We start from the raw sequence: 20,646 nt of genomic DNA, 5'->3' as shown, positions 1-20,646 counted from the left end.
GCTCTATTCTGAAATTATTTTGACATTTTATTTATTAGGGCTATAGTCAGTTAATACAAGGGCTGTAATTACTTAAAGTGTAAATTACCTCTGGTTATTTACGCTTTTCCCAGAGACAAAGCTGAGAACATGCACCGTGCTATTCCAAAGTTTTCAACCCCTTCATCTGCTCTTACTCTGTAGTAGAATGATGATACACTTAGGTGAAGTACTTATAAGTAATAAGTAATAAATACAGAATCGGTTAATTAGGTAAAATGGCTGACCTCAAAGGGCCAGATGTACTACTTTTTGCTAATGTGGCCCTCAGTGTTTAACACCCCTTTAAAGCAATATTACGGAACAGTATTACAGAACAGCATATTTGATACAGTTCTGAGTATGTATCTGGACTCGTCCAATCAAACAGGCTGGTTTATTTAGGCTCCGTTCTGTAACCAAACACTTCAATACTCCAATATTCCATTTTGTACATAGATGTAAATAGTGTGTGATTTTGTGAGATGATCTATTTATTTATTTTGTTTAACACTGACTTTTTATTTTTATTCTTAATTCTATCCTGTGGTTGTGGCATCTGTTAACTAAGAGAATTTCCCTTCGGGGATCAATAAAAGTGATTCTGATTCTGATTCTGATTATTTAAAGAGGGTCTTAAGTGGTACACGGTCCTGCGTGTAGAAGAAAATATCTGTTTTATTACTTGGACACCATGTTGTACCATGTGTGTTTAATTTATTTTTAAGGACTATTGTTTCTGCTGTGGACAGTTGAGATGGCCCTCTCTCTGGCACGTGCACACTGGTGAAACAACGGCCCCGCCCTCAGACTGTCTTCTCCAACGTCCGCAAAAGCCACATAACACCAGCGGCGCAGCTCAGTGCGCGTCATTTACAAACCAACTGCAAACATGAGCGGCCGCGGAAAAGGAGGCAAAGGACTCGGGAAAGGAGGCGCCAAGCGTCACCGTAAAGTTCTCCGTGACAACATCCAGGGCATCACCAAACCCGCCATCCGCCGTCTGGCTCGTCGCGGCGGTGTGAAGCGTATCTCCGGTCTGATCTACGAGGAGACCCGCGGAGTGCTCAAGGTGTTTCTGGAGAACGTGATCCGTGACGCAGTGACGTACACCGAGCACGCCAAGAGGAAGACCGTGACCGCCATGGACGTGGTGTACGCCCTGAAGAGACAGGGCCGCACTCTGTACGGCTTCGGAGGTTAAACGATACTGACCTGAACGACACCAACGGTTCTTTTAAGAGCCACCCACCGGCTCTAAAGCGCAAACTTCAATAGTTATTTAGTTTAAGTTAAATATTAAATACTAGTCCTAATTAATAATCACTTCTAAAATTTAACATGTTTCTTCAACTAATGTAGAACGTTCATAATGGACTCACCAGTCACATGTTGAAACTGAGTTTGAATTTTTTTCTCTTGCGACACCAAACTGAAGCTTAAAGATTGTTGTAATTTAACTTCTGAGTTGTTTGAACTTTAGTGATGGCGGGAAGAAGCATCACAGCCAAAAGCTTCACCTGCGAGTGGAGGCTTCAAGGCGCTTTATTTGCTCCACTACGCCATCATGTGGACATACACGTGTATAACACGCTGGTGCTTACAATAAAAAGGTGGGGTCTGAAGAAAAATTGAGAATTTGGAGAGTTGTGATGTAAATTGTGCTTGTGTTACTTTGTCTGTGCTTATGCAACAAGTGAATATGTGTAATAAAGACAAAAATTAATTTATTCGTTTTTATTTAAAATACTATTTTTTCTAAAGTATTTGGACTTAGGCGTTTTTTGTTTGTTTTTTTCAGAGGATTTCTCCTGCCTTTGTAAAAACTCTTTCACATGGTACTGATGATGCAGGAGTGCACAGAAATGAGATCGAGTTTGTACAAATTTGCACATTTCTGTCTTTCCCAGGACTGAAGGCGACGTTCAACTCTGGCAACGTTTGGTGCCCCCTGGTATTTTTACACCTCAACTGTTGCATTTGCAGTGACATTTGTGGTTCTTGTGGCCGGATTGTGTCAAAATGATGCCACCCTTTGCTTCCTAGAACAAACAGGCTGTAAGTGACTAAATATTAGCACAATTAGGAGATATTAATTACCTTGTGCCACAGACTGAGAAGCTTCTGAGGATGATGAAGATGATGATGGAGATAAAGTAGATGAAGACGCTGTGCGCCTCATAATAGCAGCACATTTTTTCTGCCTCTGCTGCTTCATTGGGGCTAAAGAAGCCTATTTTTTAACCTTGGGTCAAGCAGAGTATCCAGAGACAATATGCTCATTGACTGGAGGTTGTTCCGCTCTTCTTCAGCTGTTCTTTGCAGATACTCAGCCACAGATGTACTCTCAGGAGTGTGAATAAGCCGGATCTCCTCTTCTTCCAGAGAATGATGCAACATGGATAAAAGTGGAATCACTTTTGACCCGGACACCTTCTTCTCCTCGATTGTAGCATAGTTAAAGGTGCTAACACTTTCAGACAGTCTGTAAAAATGCTAAAAATGCTGTATTGTTCTGCTGACAGTGGTGAGGTCTGTACATAGACCGACCAAAATAAGTTTAAGCACCGGGAGGCCCATTTGAACTTTGTGTTAGTCTCTCCTATAAAACAGCCAACAAAATTGCAAGTGTCAATGCATAGGCAGAAAAATATTTTATAAATAAGGAGCTTACCTTTGCAGTTGTGCTGCTCTTAAAATAGTCAACTATCTGACAACAGTTAGTCCGGATATCAGACAATTCAGGACTTTGGTCAAGAGGGTTTTTTTATCATCAGATTTAGAGTATGTGCCGCACAGACAGTGTGACTCAAGCACCATCAGTCCCCAGACATGTCACCTTTTCAGCTACACCCCACTCAGACATGAGAGCCATTCTAGCATAGTCTAATCTTTATTCTAGCCATATTTGCTGCAGTGTGTGCCTCAGGGAAATGCTGCTCCTCCAGGACGACTGACAGACTGCAGAGACGCCTTCATCAATAAAACGACACGTCACAGCTGGATAAGTGTCAGTGTTGACAGAGGTCCACATATCTGACATCAAACTAACAGCAGATGCTTTAGCCACTGTTAGGCGTGTTCTATCAAAATGACGACTGGATTCGATCAGTTCAAATCTCAAAATTTTATTCCCCTGACAGTTACAATCTAATACAGAACCCGAGGTCATGTGATCTATCCCTCGTGTGTGCAGAGGCTCTGTCTGCTTTTCCCTGGCCCCGTAACATAAAAATGTAACATGAAACATGAATATGCAAATATTATGTTGAGTAGGTTGTCGACCAGGTTCCTCCCTCCGGCCTCGCTCATCTCTCCGGGCTGCACCAGTCTATTTTTCCGGCCTTGAGTCTCATCCGACCGCCCTGTCCCTGTAAAGGAGCGTCTACACACCCCAACAGTTTCCCTCAATTCATATTACACCATGTCGCCTTTAACATAGTTTCAGTATTATTACAAGATCTTCTAGTTCAAACATTGGTAGCTGTCAAACAGCATGATTCACCTCTTACAATGTTGCCTTAACTCGGTTAAAGGAGTTTCTGCAAGGGACCAACTGTCTCCCATAATTCACGTTTTACCTTTAACCTAATTTCAGTGTTAGTAGATGGTATTCAACTTTTAGTCTGGTGCTTGTTAGACAACCTCCAAAAAGATACAACATTCAAAGAATATATAAATTCAGTATAAAAATGGTGATTACATAATAATATTCAAAACTTATATGATTTCAGTATCAAAAGATATATATGTATATGTGATGGCCCTAAGAAACTTTATTCAATCAATATGCATTCCATATTTTTGATATATGTATTTGTAATGCAACTTAGAAGCTTTATTACTTGACATATCCTTCACCACAAAGGCTTTGTCTTTCTCCTGGCCCTTGTACATCTTCTCCACCGTGGCTTTCAAAGTCTAAAAGAAAGTACAATATTGAAATGGATAATCTGATGAAATGGTGCTTCATGTGTTCAGAAACCTGCCGTGTGGGTAGAACAGAGGAAGGGCCCAAAGCTTTTACAAACCTCTGAACCCACTGCCCTCCACAATGTCAAAGAGCTGGGAATCCTCCATCACCAAATCCACCAACACCTCAGCCAAACCTCCTCAGATAAATGGAGTTACATATACATGTGTCATAGTTTGTAAATTTAATGCAAATACAAATTAAACAAATTAACAAAGTGTGCAATAAAAATATCCAGTGTAATTGTAGGGCTGTCAATTATAATCATGAATATAAATGTCCGACCTGAGCCGGGGCCTCTGTAAGGCTCATGGTGCATGGATGAGGTGTTATTGTTGTAACACACCAGACACTTCACCTTAAAAAACAAGTATTCAGAAAAGGGAAATGTGAACAATGATACACTGTGCTGTCATATTTGTGTAAGCGATTATTACATAATTATTGCAGTGCTTTACCTTCTGAGGTGAGATCAGCTCAAAATGCTCCCAAACGGGGGAAAATCTTCTCTTTCTTGATGGTTCCATCGCAAAAAAAAAAAAGCTCAAGTAGAATGCCAAAAGAAGCGCAATAACCCAAATACACAAAATGTGAGGGGGAATCCATTGCGTTTCACTCTTTTATTTTGAATCACGCTCCAAACCTGCAAATCATTTCCTGAATCAGTCACGTGGTGCGGCCGCTCCCCGAGGCTTCGAACGTCACCACGTCAACACACACATCGATACAACACACACATCGATACAACACACACACCCATCTGGACTGGACAGTATGATCTAGACCACATGTCAAACTCAAGGCCCACGGGCCAAATGTGGCCCTCAACAGGGTAAATTAAAAGGTATGATGGTCTTAAAATCTCAATTTATCAGGAACTTGAATAAGTAATAAATACAGAAAGAGTTGATTTATTTATTTTACATCTGGCCCTTGGAGAGCAGACATTTTGCTGATGTGGCCCTCAGTCAAAATGTGTTTGACCCTGATCTAGACTACTTCAGTAAGAACACTTTGATTACTTAAGAGACTGTTGTCTGTTTAGCTTACCTAATTGAAATATTCTATAAGCGTTGCATAAGTTTAAAACATTTACATGGAATATTTCACATATCCACAATATAGTATTTTTCCTGTGATTTGTTTCCAATGAATACTGCTCATACTGCTTGTACTTCCTGATGACCAATGGGAGTGTTATTACAGGGTTTATTACTGTGAGAACAAACTACATAAGGTGAACTAGTGTAGTCAGTCACTAGTGTAACATTTCAAACTTGATTTTGAAACTAAGGAATAAACTTGAAACTCAATACCAATTCTGACACCACAATAATAAAAACTTTTCCGATTTTCAGCATATAGTTGTCATCTCTTCCTGTGTGTGCAGGTCATCAGTTCAAACTCTGCCTCAGCTCCAAGCCCACAAGTCTTTAGCAAGACAAAACCTTATTCGTCTCAACAATCACATGTGAATTTTAAACTCAAAGTGTGTTTGGAGTGTTATAATTTATCTTAATTTGACCTGTCACTTATGACAAACGTGGGCTCAAACTTTGACAATAGTATGAAGTCTCCTCTTGACATGAGGTGGTGGCTCTTAAAAGAGCCGTTGTGTTGGGGTTCAGGTGTTTAACCTCCGAAGCCGTACAGAGTGCGGCCCTGTCTCTTCAGGGCGTACACCACGTCCATGGCGGTCACGGTCTTCCTCTTGGCGTGCTCGGTGTACGTCACTGCGTCACGGATCACGTTCTCCAGAAACACCTTGAGCACTCCGCGGGTCTCCTCGTAGATCAGACCGGAGATACGCTTCACACCGCCGCGACGAGCCAGACGGCGGATGGCGGGTTTGGTGATGCCCTGGATGTTGTCACGGAGAACTTTACGGTGACGCTTGGCGCCTCCTTTCCCGAGTCCTTTGCCTCCTTTTCCGCGGCCGCTCATGTTTGCAGTTGGTTTGTAAATGACGCGCACTGAGCTGCGCCGCTGGTGTTATGTGGCTTTTGCGGACGTTGGAGAAGACAGTCTGAGGGCGGGGCCGTTGTTTCACCAGTGTGCACGTGCCAGAGAGAGGGCCATCTCAACTGTCCACAGCAGAAACAATAGTCCTTAAAAATAAATTAAACACACATGGTACAACATGGTGTCCAAGTAATAAAACAGATATTTTCTTCTACACGCAGGACCGTGTACCACTTAAGACCCTCTTTAAATAATCAGAATCAGAATCAGAATCACTTTTATTGATCCCCGAAGGGAAATTCTCTTAGTTAACAGATGCCACAACCACAGGATAGAATTAAGAATAAAAATAAAAAGTCAGTGTTAAACAAAATAAATAAATAGATCATCTCACAAAATCACACACTATTTACATCTATGTACAAAATGGAATATTGGAGTATTGAAGTGTTTGGTTACAGAACGGAGCCTAAATAAACCAGCCTGTTTGATTGGACGAGTCCAGATACATACTCAGAACTGTATCAAATATGCTGTTCTGTAATACTGTTCCGTAATATTGCTTTAAAGGGGTGTTAAACACTGAGGGCCACATTAGCAAAAAGTAGTACATCTGGCCCTTTGAGGTCAGCCATTTTACCTAATTAACCGATTCTGTATTTATTACTTATTACTTATAAGTACTTCACCTAAGTGTATCATCATTCTACTACAGAGTAAGAGCAGATGAAGGGGTTGAAAACTTTGGAATAGCACGGTGCATGTTCTCAGCTTTGTCTCTGGGAAAAGCGTAAATAACCAGAGGTAATTTACACTTTAAGTAATTACAGCCCTTGTATTAACTGACTATAGCCCTAATAAATAAAATGTCAAAATAATTTCAGAATAGAGCGATTGTGGAGGGATGTGTGGATGGCTGTCACACAAATATATTATGAGGTTATGAGATTGCCAACCCTTACCACATGTATTGTGTTCACTATGTTTTTTTACCTCGCCTGAATGATGATCTTGCCAAATTCACTGATGGGTGGAACAACCATCCACTGCGCACAGAACAAAACCTCTCCCCCCATCAGCTTTGGGCCATGGGCCATATTCAGAGTCCAGTTATGGACCCAGAACTCCCACAGGAGGTAAAAAAAAAAAAAAAACAGCCCTAAATTTGTAAATGTGTTTCTCAAAAACTGTCAAAACTATTTCCTTTGTCTTACAGCTCGATGGGGTCGATTCTGTTCACTGGGAGGATGTGGGCATTCCCGCTGAATCCTGTTGTGGAATTGAGGTTCCTGAGATTCTGATCCCATTTACACCTGAGGAAATGGAACAGCTGCAAAGAAATATTGATCCTCGAGGACCATCTCAGTGCTTTGGAAAAGACATTTGAACATGGTGCAATACATGCATCAATTTTTGGGAAACTGAAAATGTCTTCAGCTACACAAAATCAAAAGTGGTACAAGTGCTTAATAAGAGGGTATTTTAATTCTGTGTGGTATAAACTGCTAACACATAACATATTTAGAAAGTAACCATGTTACCTTCTATTCTTCTGAAAATACTATATTCACTGAAAACAATTCTGTAAGTTTCATTTTCGTTTATAGCACCATCACTACACAATCGACAAACATCCCAAAACTACCTGAACCTACTGCACATCAGGTTTGTCAAGTTGCTGTGTGCAGTTTTGTTTATTTATGGAGTGATGTCACGTGGGTGATGTAGGCGTGTGGGCGGAGCCTCGTACAGAATCTTACAGCGAACTGTAAGAGGGTTCGATTAGGACCCAAGAAATCACTAAATTACTGAAACATGCATGGATGACATCTAAAACGTTGTTTTGCAGCATTTTATTTGGGCTGTCAGAAGTATTAAAACTCAAATCAAATCTGTAAAAGAACACATTGAAGAAATTACTGTCACTCAAATAAAAAAACTTATAAATCAGTTTGTTTTAAAAAATGCAATTGGAATCAAATCTATTTTTTAGTATCTACAATCAAGAGAGAAGATGTTTATATTATGACAAAATGAATTACTGTACCAGTCACTTTAAACGTTTAAGTTATAGAACAGGACATCAGCGGCTGTAGGTGCAAATATGTGTTTCCAAATCGCACAGCAAGTGATAGCACATGTTTGAATTCACTGTATGTGAGCATATGTGCAACTGGGAATGTTCTGGTATTAGTGCATGCACTAACTACAGGAAAGCAGATTTCATGATCTTGTTGGCAGAAATGGTTAAACTTTACATGAATCTCACACATGTTTCTTTCACTGGGCAGTACTTTGTGTGCTTGGCCTGTCCATTGTAGCAAGGCTGGCACTGTGAGTGGTTTGGAGTTTCTTCAGTGTCTTCTTCACTTTATGTAAACGATAAACATTTTATTTACTATTAGATGAGGTCCCTGGACACACTGACCAACCTGACAAACACAAATGCACTGGTCTCTTACCATCTTCCAGTTCTTAAAGATAATCCTGGAAGTGGTTAATAATGTCTTGCTCAAGAGTCCGTTTTGTTGAGCCTTCCTCACTGAACTCGGGTTTGCAGCTTTCCATAATAAAGTTGGCATCAGGCTAGACAAGAATAGCAAAATACATAAGTAAGTAATATATTGATAAACGCATTACCATTTTTAAAAAGTGAACCTTGTTATCCTCAAGAGGAACAAAAAGGGGGCGACATAGATCCACATTATTTTTCATTAAATGTATAAAGTTGTACAACTGCAAGCCTTTTCCAAGCTGGTCTAGTGAGGGCAGAAGTCGGGCCAAAGAGTGAAGGCTGATAGTTCTAAAAATATAGATCAACAACAGTACAACAACGACAATGTCAGTTTGAGTATGAGAGATAAATGCAACTACTATTACCTTATTATGGTGTCCTTTTTGTCCGTGTTTATCAGACCCGTATGTCCACAAGCTAACAGATAATCCCATAGACCAAGGAGACCAAGAGAAAAGAACAACTATCATATTTTGCAGTACCGATGGATGGTGTGTGTGTGTGTGTGGGGGGGGGGGGGGGTGATAGGTCGATAGATATTGGCACAAAAATACAAATAATTGAAAAGACCTTCTCAATTAAATCCTTTGCCTCTGAATCAGTGACATCATCTGCGGTTCATCTGGACGGCCTTGTGTCAGGCTCAGGGCCATGATTTCCCCAAAGCTCCTATATAGAAACACAAATGCTCTGTTATAAGGGTGTTAAACAAACTAAGTTCCTTTGTATCTGGAAAAGGACACAAAACATGTTTTATTGAAGGAATTCGTCAACGTGACCCAACTGTGTCCACAAATATGAAGTAAAATTCAAATCAAATGTAACTTTCACGGATAATGATCGTAATACTGATTTATTCTCAATTACAAAAACATCAGACATTTGTTTATGTTATAATCTGGCGTTCAATCAGAAAGCAGAATGAGTCTCATTTTTGTTACTAATTTCCACTAATATGTTTTTTAAAACTAGTGCACAGGCTACATAGAATTCATTTAATATCTGTTATATAATATTGATTTGTTCACAAACTATGCACAATAACTTAAATCCCCACAGATAGTTCTGACCAAGCCCAGCTCAAGATCTGGAGAGGGGTCTCTGAGCACTGCACCGGGGTGTAATACTTTTTAGAAAGTATCGAGTATAGAGTCTTACTTAATATTGTATAGAAGATTTAGAAATGTCACTTTATGTCATAAATTAATGGTGACCTTTTCAGGAGGCAAAACATCCACATCTGGTGGGACATATGCCAAATCACTCATCCTTGGATTCCTAGAAGTTAAAAAACAAAACAAAAATTATACTGAATGAAAAAATGTATCAGCTGCAAAGTCGCTGAAGTAAATTACATCAAGTTCCTGATTGGGCTCCTCGTCTTCACTGGGAGTTTCATCACACACTGCAACATGCTCAGCCAAACATGTCAGAGGCATCTGTAAATTGCACTTGCTGCAATTTCCTTTAGGCATGTTCTGAAACTCCTTGGAGCTTAGAGGCAATGGTGTCAAATCCAGATGTTTTTGGAGTGGCTCTATAAAAAGGGTAGATTTGCCACAGTTACTTGCCCCAGTGTCCCCTCTGCCTCTGGTGTCACAACTGAGGCCTCTGTCCACATCCACCTGTAAGAACATCACAATAAAAAGAACTGTGTTTCAAACCACCATATATATATATATATATATATATATATATATATATATATATATATATATATATATATATATATATATATATATATATATATATATATAAAATTACCCACAGCTTTGTAGAAAAGCCACCCCCCTTCAAGATCCCACAGTTTTGGGTATTCCAGGCAGAGCATCTCATAACTATAAAAAGAATTACTTTATATATACTTTTTAAATTATATATATATATATATATATATATATATATATATATATATATATATATATATATATATATATATATATATATATATATTATAATTGAGTTGATTTAATTGAAAAGGTCAAAGTGCGTGCCGTACTGAGACTGTTTGCTGTAAATATTGTGTTGGACGAGTGGTGGTTTTAATTGTAGTGTGTTTTTTTAAGGTCCTAATCACACAAAATGGATGGTGAGCTTTTAGTCGTGTTATAATGTTTGTACCTCATCAAAAACAGACCTGGAGTTATTTTTTATTTCATTCACACATGTAACACTCCATTATTAGTCTCCATCTCCAAAGCCCAGAATGCTCTGTTCCCCCTTGTGATGTCATGTAGTGCTAGTTTTCAAGTCTTTTTTTGGTTCTAGTGAAGGTGTGTGCAGTTTAAACACAAAGTGGAGCACTTCCTGTATTACCAGATGACATCACAAGGTGGAACAGAGTGTTTTCTGTTTGAGAGAAGAACTCAGTGTTAAACATGTGAGAATGAAACAAAACACAACTCCAGGTCTGTTTGTGATGAGGAAACATTACATCACAGATCAGAGTAGAGTAATATGAGCCTTTGGTTAAATGTAGTTAATTCAGTTTAATGCTGCAATCCACTCACCGGCATCTCCACACGGTCCAGACAAAAGGGGGCGTGCCCTATGTCGGCCATTTTTATTGGCTTGGGTGTGGTCATGGGCCATGTGGAGGGGGGAACTGGTTTAAGTTTGTTTATTTCTAATGTTGTACCCAGAGCCGGGGGTATTTAATCAGGGCTAATTAGACATTAGGGAGAGACATCAGTGTAGCCAGGGCACACGTGGATTTTGTCCTTAGTTGTTTAAGTTTGTTATGTTGAGCACAGTTAATTTTTTGTAAGTATGTATTTTTATTTTTATTTTTTTTTTGTCCACGGTGTACCACAACTAAATTTTGTTAAATGGGACTTACTTCGACCACTTCGGGCCAGCTTCCCCACAGAGCCCATCTGGATTATGAGTCGATGATCAAGTTTACTGCAGCTGCTTACTATTATTTCTATTATCAACTTGGAAAAAAATAAATAAATACTGTGTAGACAGACAGTCCCTTATGAAATGAATAAACCTATAAACACATTAGAACATTATAACAAACTTACCTCTGCACTGTGGCCATCTGTCACCTCCAAACTCCTTTTTCCCAGAATGAGTTTGAACTCATCCTTTGGTTCTGGGGTTTTAGTTGTATTTTTTGGGAGGAGGTAAAAACGGACAATCACCTCCGGCTTTTCTTTTTGCTACAAACCTGGATTTGCCACGGAATTTTGCAAATGCACCAGGAAAAGATCTAAAACAGTAATAATATGCATATTTGATCATTTAAGAAGGCGTCATGCAACATTTCCTTAGCAATGGCAACTGTATGCATTTACAAAAAAAATGTGCAAAATTGAGCCATTACATAATACATAAACTGGGCAATTCAAATCCTACAGCAGACAAACCTCATCATTTCCTGCAGCACAGACGGTCGTGGCTCATTGAATAACAGCCTTGAAGATGTAGCCTGGGTCTGAAGAGATGGAGTCTGTAGAGTTCTGTTTATCACAGTCATCAAATTTTGAGCAGTGCTCACTATTTCTCTCATAGATGTCTAGGAAAAACTAATTAAATACATTTTCAATCATCAACACAATGATGTTACATGTAGGCCTGTATAGTATGCATGATTCTACTCTTTTTACTCGTAAGTATTTTTAAATAAATTTCTTTGCTGTTCCTGCCTTTTTCTTCAAATTCCTTATTCCCTAAATACTATCCACTGTGATTTAAACTGCCCAAGTCTTATTTTTCTCATGTAACTCTGCACACTGTAATGTGAAGTGGTAGTTAAAGCTACAAGTTCCACTGATAGTTATTTATCACATGATTCACAGGCACGTGTCCTACTGTCTCATGCACAGTATTAATCCGTATTACATGTCGTTATCACGGATGTAGTTACGAAGAAGAACTACACTAAAGAAGAGATACATTACAGTCCGTGCACTATTACCTAATAAATCCATGACTCTTAAAAAAGTAATTAGCCTATGGCCTTACAGGCAGTACAAGTGTAGACGAAGCGCCACCTTGTGTCGATAAAAAATAACAGTAATAATAGCCTTGGTATATTACCAAAGGGGAGCCTTGACCTAGTTTATATTCTGACAATAGGCTATATATATATATATGAATCTAACTGTCGTGACCTGACACTGGGCTAAGTACATGGACGGCTGAGAGTTTGCACAAACACAAACACACTAACACGATAACATCATATGGCATAAAATAGGGATTTGGAAATTGTTTAGTGGTAATTTATGTGAAAAAAAAAAAAAAATTAACTTACATGTGCGTTCTCCATACTGTCGTCCCAACAGCTCCGCGGGATTTATTTATTTTATTTAAATGAATGGACAAAAGCGATAGGCCTGTGTATAAATCAAGATAATTACACTAATGTAATTTAGAAAATAATCGTTTAATGTTGTAGTGCACAAATATATACTTTATAATACAAATTCATGGTATAGAACTTTGAGTTTTGTTTCAAATGCATGTAAAAAAAATATGGTTTAATTCTTTATAATTATGGCTCCATTAAGTTTATGTTACACATTTTACCCCCAATAGATCCATGATTTTCCCTGATAACTTGAATTTGATCGTCTGTTCAAGTCTTGTTCTGATGACCTATTTCTGTTGAAGAAAAAATAACCAAAGCGGGCGCTCGCTGAAGAAAATAAAAACCGTAGCGCGCGGTCAGACACATGTGCTTTGCCTTCACATTTTCACCGCTCACTTTTAGGTACTGCGCCCTACGATTTCTGTATACGCTCCAAAGAGTCAAATGACGCTCTAAGACTCCACAGTAGGAGTTAAACGTGAAAACATCCACCACTAAACTTTTGAGTGAGCGTCCAACGCTGTAATTTGACCAAATTAAAGCATTTAAAAAAAATCTCAGTTCACTATTAAACAGTCGTTCAGTCTTAACACGTAGAATCGGCTCTTTATCAGATGTGGGTGGCCCTGAGAAGGGCCTTTGTTTTGTTGGTCTGCGCAGGCGCAGTTTACTTGGAGCTGGTGTACTTGGTGACGGCCTTGGTTCCCTCGGACACGGCGTGCTTGGCCAGCTCTCCGGGCAGCAGGAGGCGCACGGCGGTCTGGATCTCCCTGGAGGTGATGGTGGAGCGCTTGTTGTAGTGCGCCAGGCGGGAGGCCTCTCCGCCGATCCTCTCGAAGATGTCGTTGACGAAGGAGTTCATGATACTCATGGCCTTGGAGGAGATGCCGGTGTCGGGGTGGACCTGCTTGAGCACCTTGTACACGTAGATGGCGTAGCTCTCCTTCCTGGTCTTTCTCTTCTTCTTTCCGCCTTTCCCGGCCGTTTTGGTCACGGCTTTCTTTGAGCCCTTCTTGGGCGCGGTCTTCGCTGGATCAGGCATTATGTTCTTCTGAGAACAGACGAACGAGTGTCTCACCCAGCGCCTGTCCGCTCTATTTATACCCGCCTCATGTAAAGCAGCTGCGCAGGTCCTCAAATCTCATTGGTTAAATATTATACCGCTCTCTTTTACGTCACTTTTGTCTGAACGTGAAAATACACAGAATAATTTTGTTTCTTTTAATGTTGACATTAAGGGGAAACTGTGCTCTGTATCTTCAGATGTAACAGCCTCCAAACAGGATTCAATGATGACTGATTTACGAGATATTTAAAAAAAATCTAATACATTATGAACGTTCATTATGGAAAATGAACGTGAATATGATCCAGACCAAATAAACATGTAACTAATGCTGGACTTCGTCCTCATGGGGTTGTCCGTGTCCCGCTAACTTAAAGAACACTTAACTATTACTCCACCTTCTCGATTTCAGAACTAGTATTTATTTTAAAGGCCTTTAGTCTTAAAAATAGAACAAATTAAACTTAAACAGGTTGCAGTGGTCCAAAGGTATTCAATTATCTTCATTTTAGGCATCACAACTAGCATGCCACACACTTCGTGAGGCTTATAAGCAGTTCCTGACTGTACTTATCTAGACAAGATTTCTCGCCTAAATACGTGGGAAAATTTTCTACACAGCGCCTTTAATGTTGTACCCATGAACATATTTACATAGAAAGTATCAGGAGCTAGATGGAGTCCGCCTAAAGGACTTAAAATAATTTTACAACATTTAAACATGTTAGACGTTAACATTAGAAAGTGCGTCTTTCAGGAGTGGGTGGCTCTTAAAAGAGCCGTTGTGTTGTTGATTTGGTGGGGGGTGGTTTGTTTACTTGGCCTTCTCGGTCTTCTTGGGCAGGAGCACGGCCTGGATGTTGGGGAGCACTCCTCCCTGGGCGATGGTCACTCCTCCCAGCAGTTTGTTGAGCTCCTCGTCGTTGCGGACGGCCAGCTGCAGGTGTCGGGGGATGATTCGGGTTTTCTTGTTGTCTCTGGCGGCGTTTCCGGCCAACTCCAGAATCTCAGCAGTCAAGTACTCGAGCACTGCGGCCAGATACACGGGGGCTCCGGCTCCCACGCGCTCAGCGTAGTTTCCTTTCCTCAGCAGCCTGTGCACACGGCCCACGGGGAACTGCAGCCCGGCTCTGGAGGAGCGGCTCTTTGCCTTAGCTCGGGCTTTACCGGCGCCTTTTCCACGTCCAGACATGTTTGAGACTTCAGAAGAATCAACTGCGTCACTGCTCCGCTCAGTGGAGTTATAAAGGCCCTGCTCAGCGCTGATTGGTCCGTCGGAGAGAGAATCCTCCAATGAGAAGACAGACAGACAGACGCTTTGAGCAGAGCGAGCGCTTTTCATTACAGTCAAATTTACCTTGAAAATAAAATAAAGCTGAAAATAAAGTCACAAAACCTGCTCTTGAGCCACGCAATCCCAGCATGCACCTCCACACCACACAGTGAGCCGGGGAAACGAGTTTCAAAGCTTGCGTTCCCCAAAACATAGATGGAAATATTTATATGCAAACTGGATTATATCTGCAAAATCCATAGAAAAAAAAAATATGATTCATTGATGATTCATATTTTACAGGGTTAGGGAAGACTTGCTCTTTGGCATAACTATTAACCTATTCCTGTCTTTTTTTCCCCCCAAATACATCTTAAGGGAGCAGCTATTGTTTGGGTTTAGAAATAAGTAATTTGTTAATGTTGTATGTACATTGAAGTGCGGCTCTCGTTCATGTAGGTGGCTCTTAAAAGAGCCGTTGTTGGGTGGAGGGGGTCAGTTTAAGCTCTCTCTCCGCGGATGCGCCGGGCCAGCTGGATGTCCTTGGGCATGATGGTGACTCTCTTGGCGTGGATGGCGCACAGGTTGGTGTCTTCGAACAGTCCCACCAGATACGCCTCGCTCGCCTCCTGCAGAGCCATGACGGCGGAGCTCTGGAAGCGCAGGTCGGTCTTAAAGTCCTGAGCGATCTCCCTCACGAGGCGCTGGAAGGGCAGTTTACGGATGAGCAGCTCGGTGGACTTCTGGTACCGGCGGATCTCCCTCAGGGCCACGGTGCCGGGCCTGTAGCGGTGAGGCTTCTTGACGCCGCCGGTGGCCGGGGCGCTCTTACGGGCGGCTTTGGTGGCGAGCTGTTTCCGTGGAGCTTTTCCTCCGGTGGATTTACGCGCGGTTTGTTTGGTTCTGGCCATTTTCTTTGCTCTGGGTACTCAACCTGAGACTGTTAGGCTCAGTCTGAGGCAGTGGCTTTTTATACAAACCAGGACGAAGCTGATTGGCTCCACGGAGCTCGCGCTCTGAATTCAAACTAAACCACGCCCTCCCCGTCCCGCGCGCTCTGTCATGAATAACGGGCTTTTATGTGAGTTTGAGGACTTAAGGTCCGTGATGTGTTTGAAATGGGCACTTTCTGGGGCATGTCCACAATGAGCATGTGCATTTAAAACGTTAAAGGCTTAATTTTACATTTTGATTAATAAACAATTTAAAGAATCATTTTATCCCTCTCAGTGTATGATTAATGTACATACAGTACACAAACAACACATTTTCAGGTAAAGAGCTTTGAAGGAGGAGCTCTGGAGTCACTGACAACACAAACACCACACCACACACATACAAACACACAAACAAACCCCCCCACCCACCCAGAGTGGGTGTGAGTTCAGTGAGTGGGACACAAGGGTCACCAGATGACTCCCACGCGACCTTTATAATACATTAAAAGTGGAAATGCATTTAGCAATAGTACAAATCAGAGACTTCAACAAAAAACAACATTTGTCAATTTGTCAATCAATCAGTGCTAATATATCAGATTGTGTGTGTCACGTCAGACAAACTAAACACTAACTGAAAATCAGAAAAACTAAAAGTGAATGTTCCCACCCAACTGGAATGGACCGGGGCAGAGAGTGGAGGAGAAAATGTGAAATGAGCGGGGGCTGGTTTTAAAAAACATTCTCCAAACAAGTAATAGTAATGAGAATGGAATAAAAACACGGCTCACTGTGTTGAGGCTCTTTAGTGAGGTGGTGGCTCATAGTGATGTAGTGTTAGCGGCTCTTTTAGTGAGGTGGTGGCTCTTAAAAGAGCCTTTGTGTAGCAGGAGTCAGGTGTGACTTTACTTCTTGGCTTTCTTGGGGGCGGCCTTTTTCGCAGGTGCTTTCTTGGGGCTCTTCTTCACCGCCTTGGGCTTTTTGGGAGCCGCTTTCTTGGGGCTCTTGGCGGGCTTCTTGGCCGCTGCTTTTTTGGGCGCTGCTTTCTTCACCGCTTTCTTGGCCGGGGACTTGGGCTTCTTGGCCGCGGGTTTCTTGGCGGCCACCTTCTTCTTGGGGCTCGCTGCTTTCTTCGCCGCGGGCTTCTTGGGTTTGGCGGCGGGCTTCGTCTTCTTCACGGTCTTGGGCTTGGCCTCGGTCTTGGCCAGTTTGAAGGAGCCGGATGCGCCCGTGCCCTTGGTCTGGCTTACGGCGCCTGAGGTCACGAGCTTCTTCAGGGCGGTGTTGATGCGCTTGTTGGCCTTGGTCACGTCCACGCCTTTAGCGGCCAGTGCCTTCTTCAGAGCGGCCACGGAGACGCCTTTGCGCTCCTTGGACGCTGCGATCTCTCCGGTGATGAGCTTCTGGAGGCTGGGCCCGACGTTCTTCTTGGCCGCGGCCTTCTTCTTGGGGGCCTTGGCTTTGGCCGGAGCGGGGGCCGGTGCGGGAGCTGTCTCTGCCATTGTTCGAGTGACGGTTCAGATCTGAGTCTGAGCCGGGACGCGCGCGCACGTCACTTATACCCGCCATGAGAACCGTAGAGACTCAACCCTGTGAGCTGAGCGGCCGTGTCTCCGCTCTGTGTTTTCTCTTCGCACTTTAAACCCAAAAATACACAACGATTGCGTTTTGTTCCGTATAATTTTCACATCTACGTTTAGCGCAGAGTCTCGTCTTTCCGTTGAACACATTTAAATAATCAGAGTAATGTTTATTTTTAAATATAATCCACCAAACCGTCCTCAAACCCCGTGCGCGATGATACTCGGCGTCGACTTTTTTCCACATTTTGCTTCATATTTGTCTAAACTTTGATTTGTGATAAAATATTTGCGTTCATATCATAAGAGGAGATGTCAAAGAGTAAACTCGTGCTTTAAACTCGGGTCTTGGATGTGGCGTTTACGTGTAATTACGTCAGATTTTGGTGGTAGTAAACACAACTGCGGTGGCGGCTCAGTCTCAGTGAAGCTCTTGAGCTCAAACCTTTCACGTTTCTGTCTTTACGCTGAATTTAGGATCATTTATAAACGTTTAGATGAAAATATTCACACTTTTAATGACTCTGTGAGCTCTAAAGTCAGGCTGATGGCGAGTGTATTGAATCAGGACAGTGTGGATCCAGTTTGATTTAAAGTGGGTTTAAGATGTGCAGATAAACAGATATGACATGTGCAGGTGTCATGTGCTGCTTTATATTTTATTTACTCAATTTATTTTATGTTGCTATAATTATACAGGTCTAATTCAACTTGGGATTTTCAATTTAAAACAATATCTGTAAATCTAGGCTATTTTTAACAACAAAATGAATAAAAATGAATGAAAATACAGTTTGTTTTAATAATTCTGTTCATATTTTACGTCAAATTAAATGACAGAGTTAGCCGTTTATGCAGAATAAGACAGGAGATTTTGTGGAAATTATGGTACTAGTGTGGCCTTTGTGATTTGCTCATTGAATGGAATAGTATTTTAACGCAATCACAGTCAATCTCGCAGCCGAACTTTTTCCTTTTCCTACAATATTTTGAAATATGGTATTAAACGTATATATCCATAGAGACAAACATGTGAGAAGTTACAGGTGAGATCTGTTTAGGTCTGATATGATGATTTTTGGTTATATAGGCCGAGTTTAACTTGGTCATTTGCAATTTAGAATGATATCTATAGGCTATTTTTTTTCTGTTTTACTACAAAATTGCATTTCTGACCAAAAATATAACCTAATTTGTACCAGTTTTGTTTTATTTTTAGATGTGGTCACCTAACAATACAATAAGCAGTACAGTATAAGCGAACAATAATGCAAAACAAGTTTATTTGTACAGCACAATTCATACACAAAGTCATTCAAAGTGCTTTACAGAATAAAAAAGACGTTAAAATCACAATACAACAAGTCAACAATAATAACTGTATTAGGATCGGTAAATGGGACAAAAGCTTATTTTATGGTATTTCACGTTTTAAAAGGGCAATTACTCCAAAAATGAACAAGACAAGAAACAAAATGTTGTATTTTATAAGTCGTAAAAGCCAAAGTTAGACCTGGATGACTGAGGGATTACACAGATATGTTATAAAAGTATTAAATGTTCTTCTTTTATGGTCTGTTATCCCGTCATACAGGCCTAGGACGTCAAGTCACATTACAGAGTGAACATAACAGAAATAGCACTAATTATGAAAGTAATCGCAAAATTGAGTGAATACTGATGTGTACATTTGTATTCTGCCTCTTCTCTTTTAATCTTCATTGTATGTTCATTTGTTGTATTGTGATTTTAATGTCTTTCTTATTCTGTAAATCACTTTGAATTACTTTTTTGTACCAGCCGTGCAGTACAAATAAACTTGCCTTGCCTAAACGTGATGCGTCTCAAGCCGTTGTGGTGAGTTATCCGAGACTCGTGTGGCTCTCCTGCGCAGGTCGGAGGTCAGATTCACTGTGTGACCTTTGACCTGTGTGCGTTCATTTGCTTTGAATCGGATGATGATCACGCACTCTACGTCTGGTTTATGACTCAGTATCAGTGATGCGAAGTAACTGAACGTTTGAGAAGTGTCCTAAAGTCATCTGGTTCATTCAGACTCTGTAATATTCTGCTATAAAACTGAAGATGAGCAGCCGAACGTCTTCACTCCTACAACGATTTGTCCAGTTGACAGATTTTATATATTTTTCTTTTACTACGGCTCAGACCTGGACGACTGAGGGATCACACAGATACAATAGACAGGTTTTATGTTTTACCAACCAAGATGTGTAGGTGTGTAGTCCGAAAGTCCGAAGGTCACGTGAGTTTTATCTTTGCTTCAGGAGTTTAGAGGCTAAATGTTTTACTCCAGAATGTGCTTTAACTGTCTGTGCATCTGTGTCAGGAGTCGGTGGCTTGGGAAAATACATTAAAAGTTCAACTGAAGTGTAATTTATTTGTGTTAGTTTCTTTTTTTTAAATTGTAGTTCTAAATTGGAAGATTAATGTGATCTTGAAATACTAAAATTTATCTATATTTTAGTATTTTTCGTTGTCATTTTTTTTTTGTTTGCTACATGGATAATTTAAGTCCAGCTTTTTAATTCATTTGAAACACTATAGTTGTTTATAAGTAAGAGTAAAGGTAAAAAATAAAAATAAAAAAATAAAATAAAAAACTATATACAGTGTTAGTATTTGCAGCTCCCGGTGTTTTCTTTTTTTCCATGGAAACTGTGTCTTAATGGCTCTTTGGGGGTTAAAGGTCATCGACCCCTGGACTGTCTAATCCCTCCGTCATCCATAATAAAAGAAAAATATAAAATCTGTCAACTGGCCAAAACATTGTAGGAGTAAAGACGTTTGGCTGCTTCTTCTTCAGTTCTGGTCAGATTTCTGCTGGACACGGCCTGAAGGAGGAGCTAACGCCACTGAAACTAAAAACACCTGTTTGTTTACAGTTTCCGTTTCTATGCTAGGTCTATTGAGCTACACTAAGTGTGCACTGTGCCTGAGTCATAATTAGCATAATCATACAAGCCCCTAATGAGTGATTTC

The 20,646-nt window shown here is 40.8% G+C and overlaps 6 protein-coding genes across 6 annotated transcripts; 1 reads left to right on the top strand and 5 right to left on the bottom strand.

Annotated features, from left to right (window-relative positions):
- Positions 1–895: 895 nt before the first annotated feature.
- Positions 896–1,266, top strand: LOC117381383 (histone H4). Its single transcript, XM_033978344.2, has one exon. It carries the CDS (start codon positions 911–913, stop codon positions 1,220–1,222), a length of 312 nt encoding a protein of 103 aa, XP_033834235.1. The 5' UTR covers positions 896–910; the 3' UTR covers positions 1,223–1,266.
- A 4,353-nt stretch (positions 1,267–5,619) lies between these two features.
- On the bottom strand, positions 5,620–5,950 carry LOC129456149 (histone H4). Its single transcript, XM_055226661.1, has one exon. The coding sequence runs from the start codon at positions 5,933–5,935 to the stop codon at positions 5,624–5,626; it is 312 nt and encodes a 103-aa protein (XP_055082636.1). The 5' UTR covers positions 5,936–5,950; the 3' UTR covers positions 5,620–5,623.
- Positions 5,951–13,447: 7,497 nt separating this feature from the next.
- On the bottom strand, positions 13,448–13,842 carry LOC117381380 (histone H2B 1/2-like). The gene has a single exon (XM_033978341.2). It carries the CDS (start codon positions 13,829–13,831, stop codon positions 13,457–13,459), a length of 375 nt encoding a protein of 124 aa, XP_033834232.1. The 5' UTR covers positions 13,832–13,842; the 3' UTR covers positions 13,448–13,456.
- Positions 13,843–14,664: 822 nt separating this feature from the next.
- Positions 14,665–15,047, bottom strand: LOC117381378 (histone H2A-like). Its single transcript, XM_033978339.2, has one exon. It carries the CDS (start codon positions 15,045–15,047, stop codon positions 14,670–14,672), a length of 378 nt encoding a protein of 125 aa, XP_033834230.1. The 3' UTR covers positions 14,665–14,669.
- Positions 15,048–15,628: 581 nt separating this feature from the next.
- On the bottom strand, positions 15,629–16,043 carry LOC117381377 (histone H3). The gene has a single exon (XM_033978337.2). The coding sequence runs from the start codon at positions 16,037–16,039 to the stop codon at positions 15,629–15,631; it is 411 nt and encodes a 136-aa protein (XP_033834228.1). The 5' UTR covers positions 16,040–16,043.
- Positions 16,044–16,968: 925 nt separating this feature from the next.
- On the bottom strand, positions 16,969–17,570 carry LOC117381376 (histone H1-like). Its single transcript, XM_033978336.2, has one exon. It carries the CDS (start codon positions 17,566–17,568, stop codon positions 16,972–16,974), a length of 597 nt encoding a protein of 198 aa, XP_033834227.1. The 5' UTR covers positions 17,569–17,570; the 3' UTR covers positions 16,969–16,971.
- Positions 17,571–20,646: the final 3,076 nt, after the last annotated feature.

The sequence above is a fragment of the Periophthalmus magnuspinnatus genome, chromosome 14 (assembly GCF_009829125.3).
Source record: "Periophthalmus magnuspinnatus isolate fPerMag1 chromosome 14, fPerMag1.2.pri, whole genome shotgun sequence".
In the NCBI taxonomy this organism is placed as follows: domain Eukaryota; kingdom Metazoa; phylum Chordata; class Actinopteri; order Gobiiformes; family Gobiidae; genus Periophthalmus; species Periophthalmus magnuspinnatus.
This window is presented reverse-complemented; position numbering and strand designations above follow the sequence as displayed.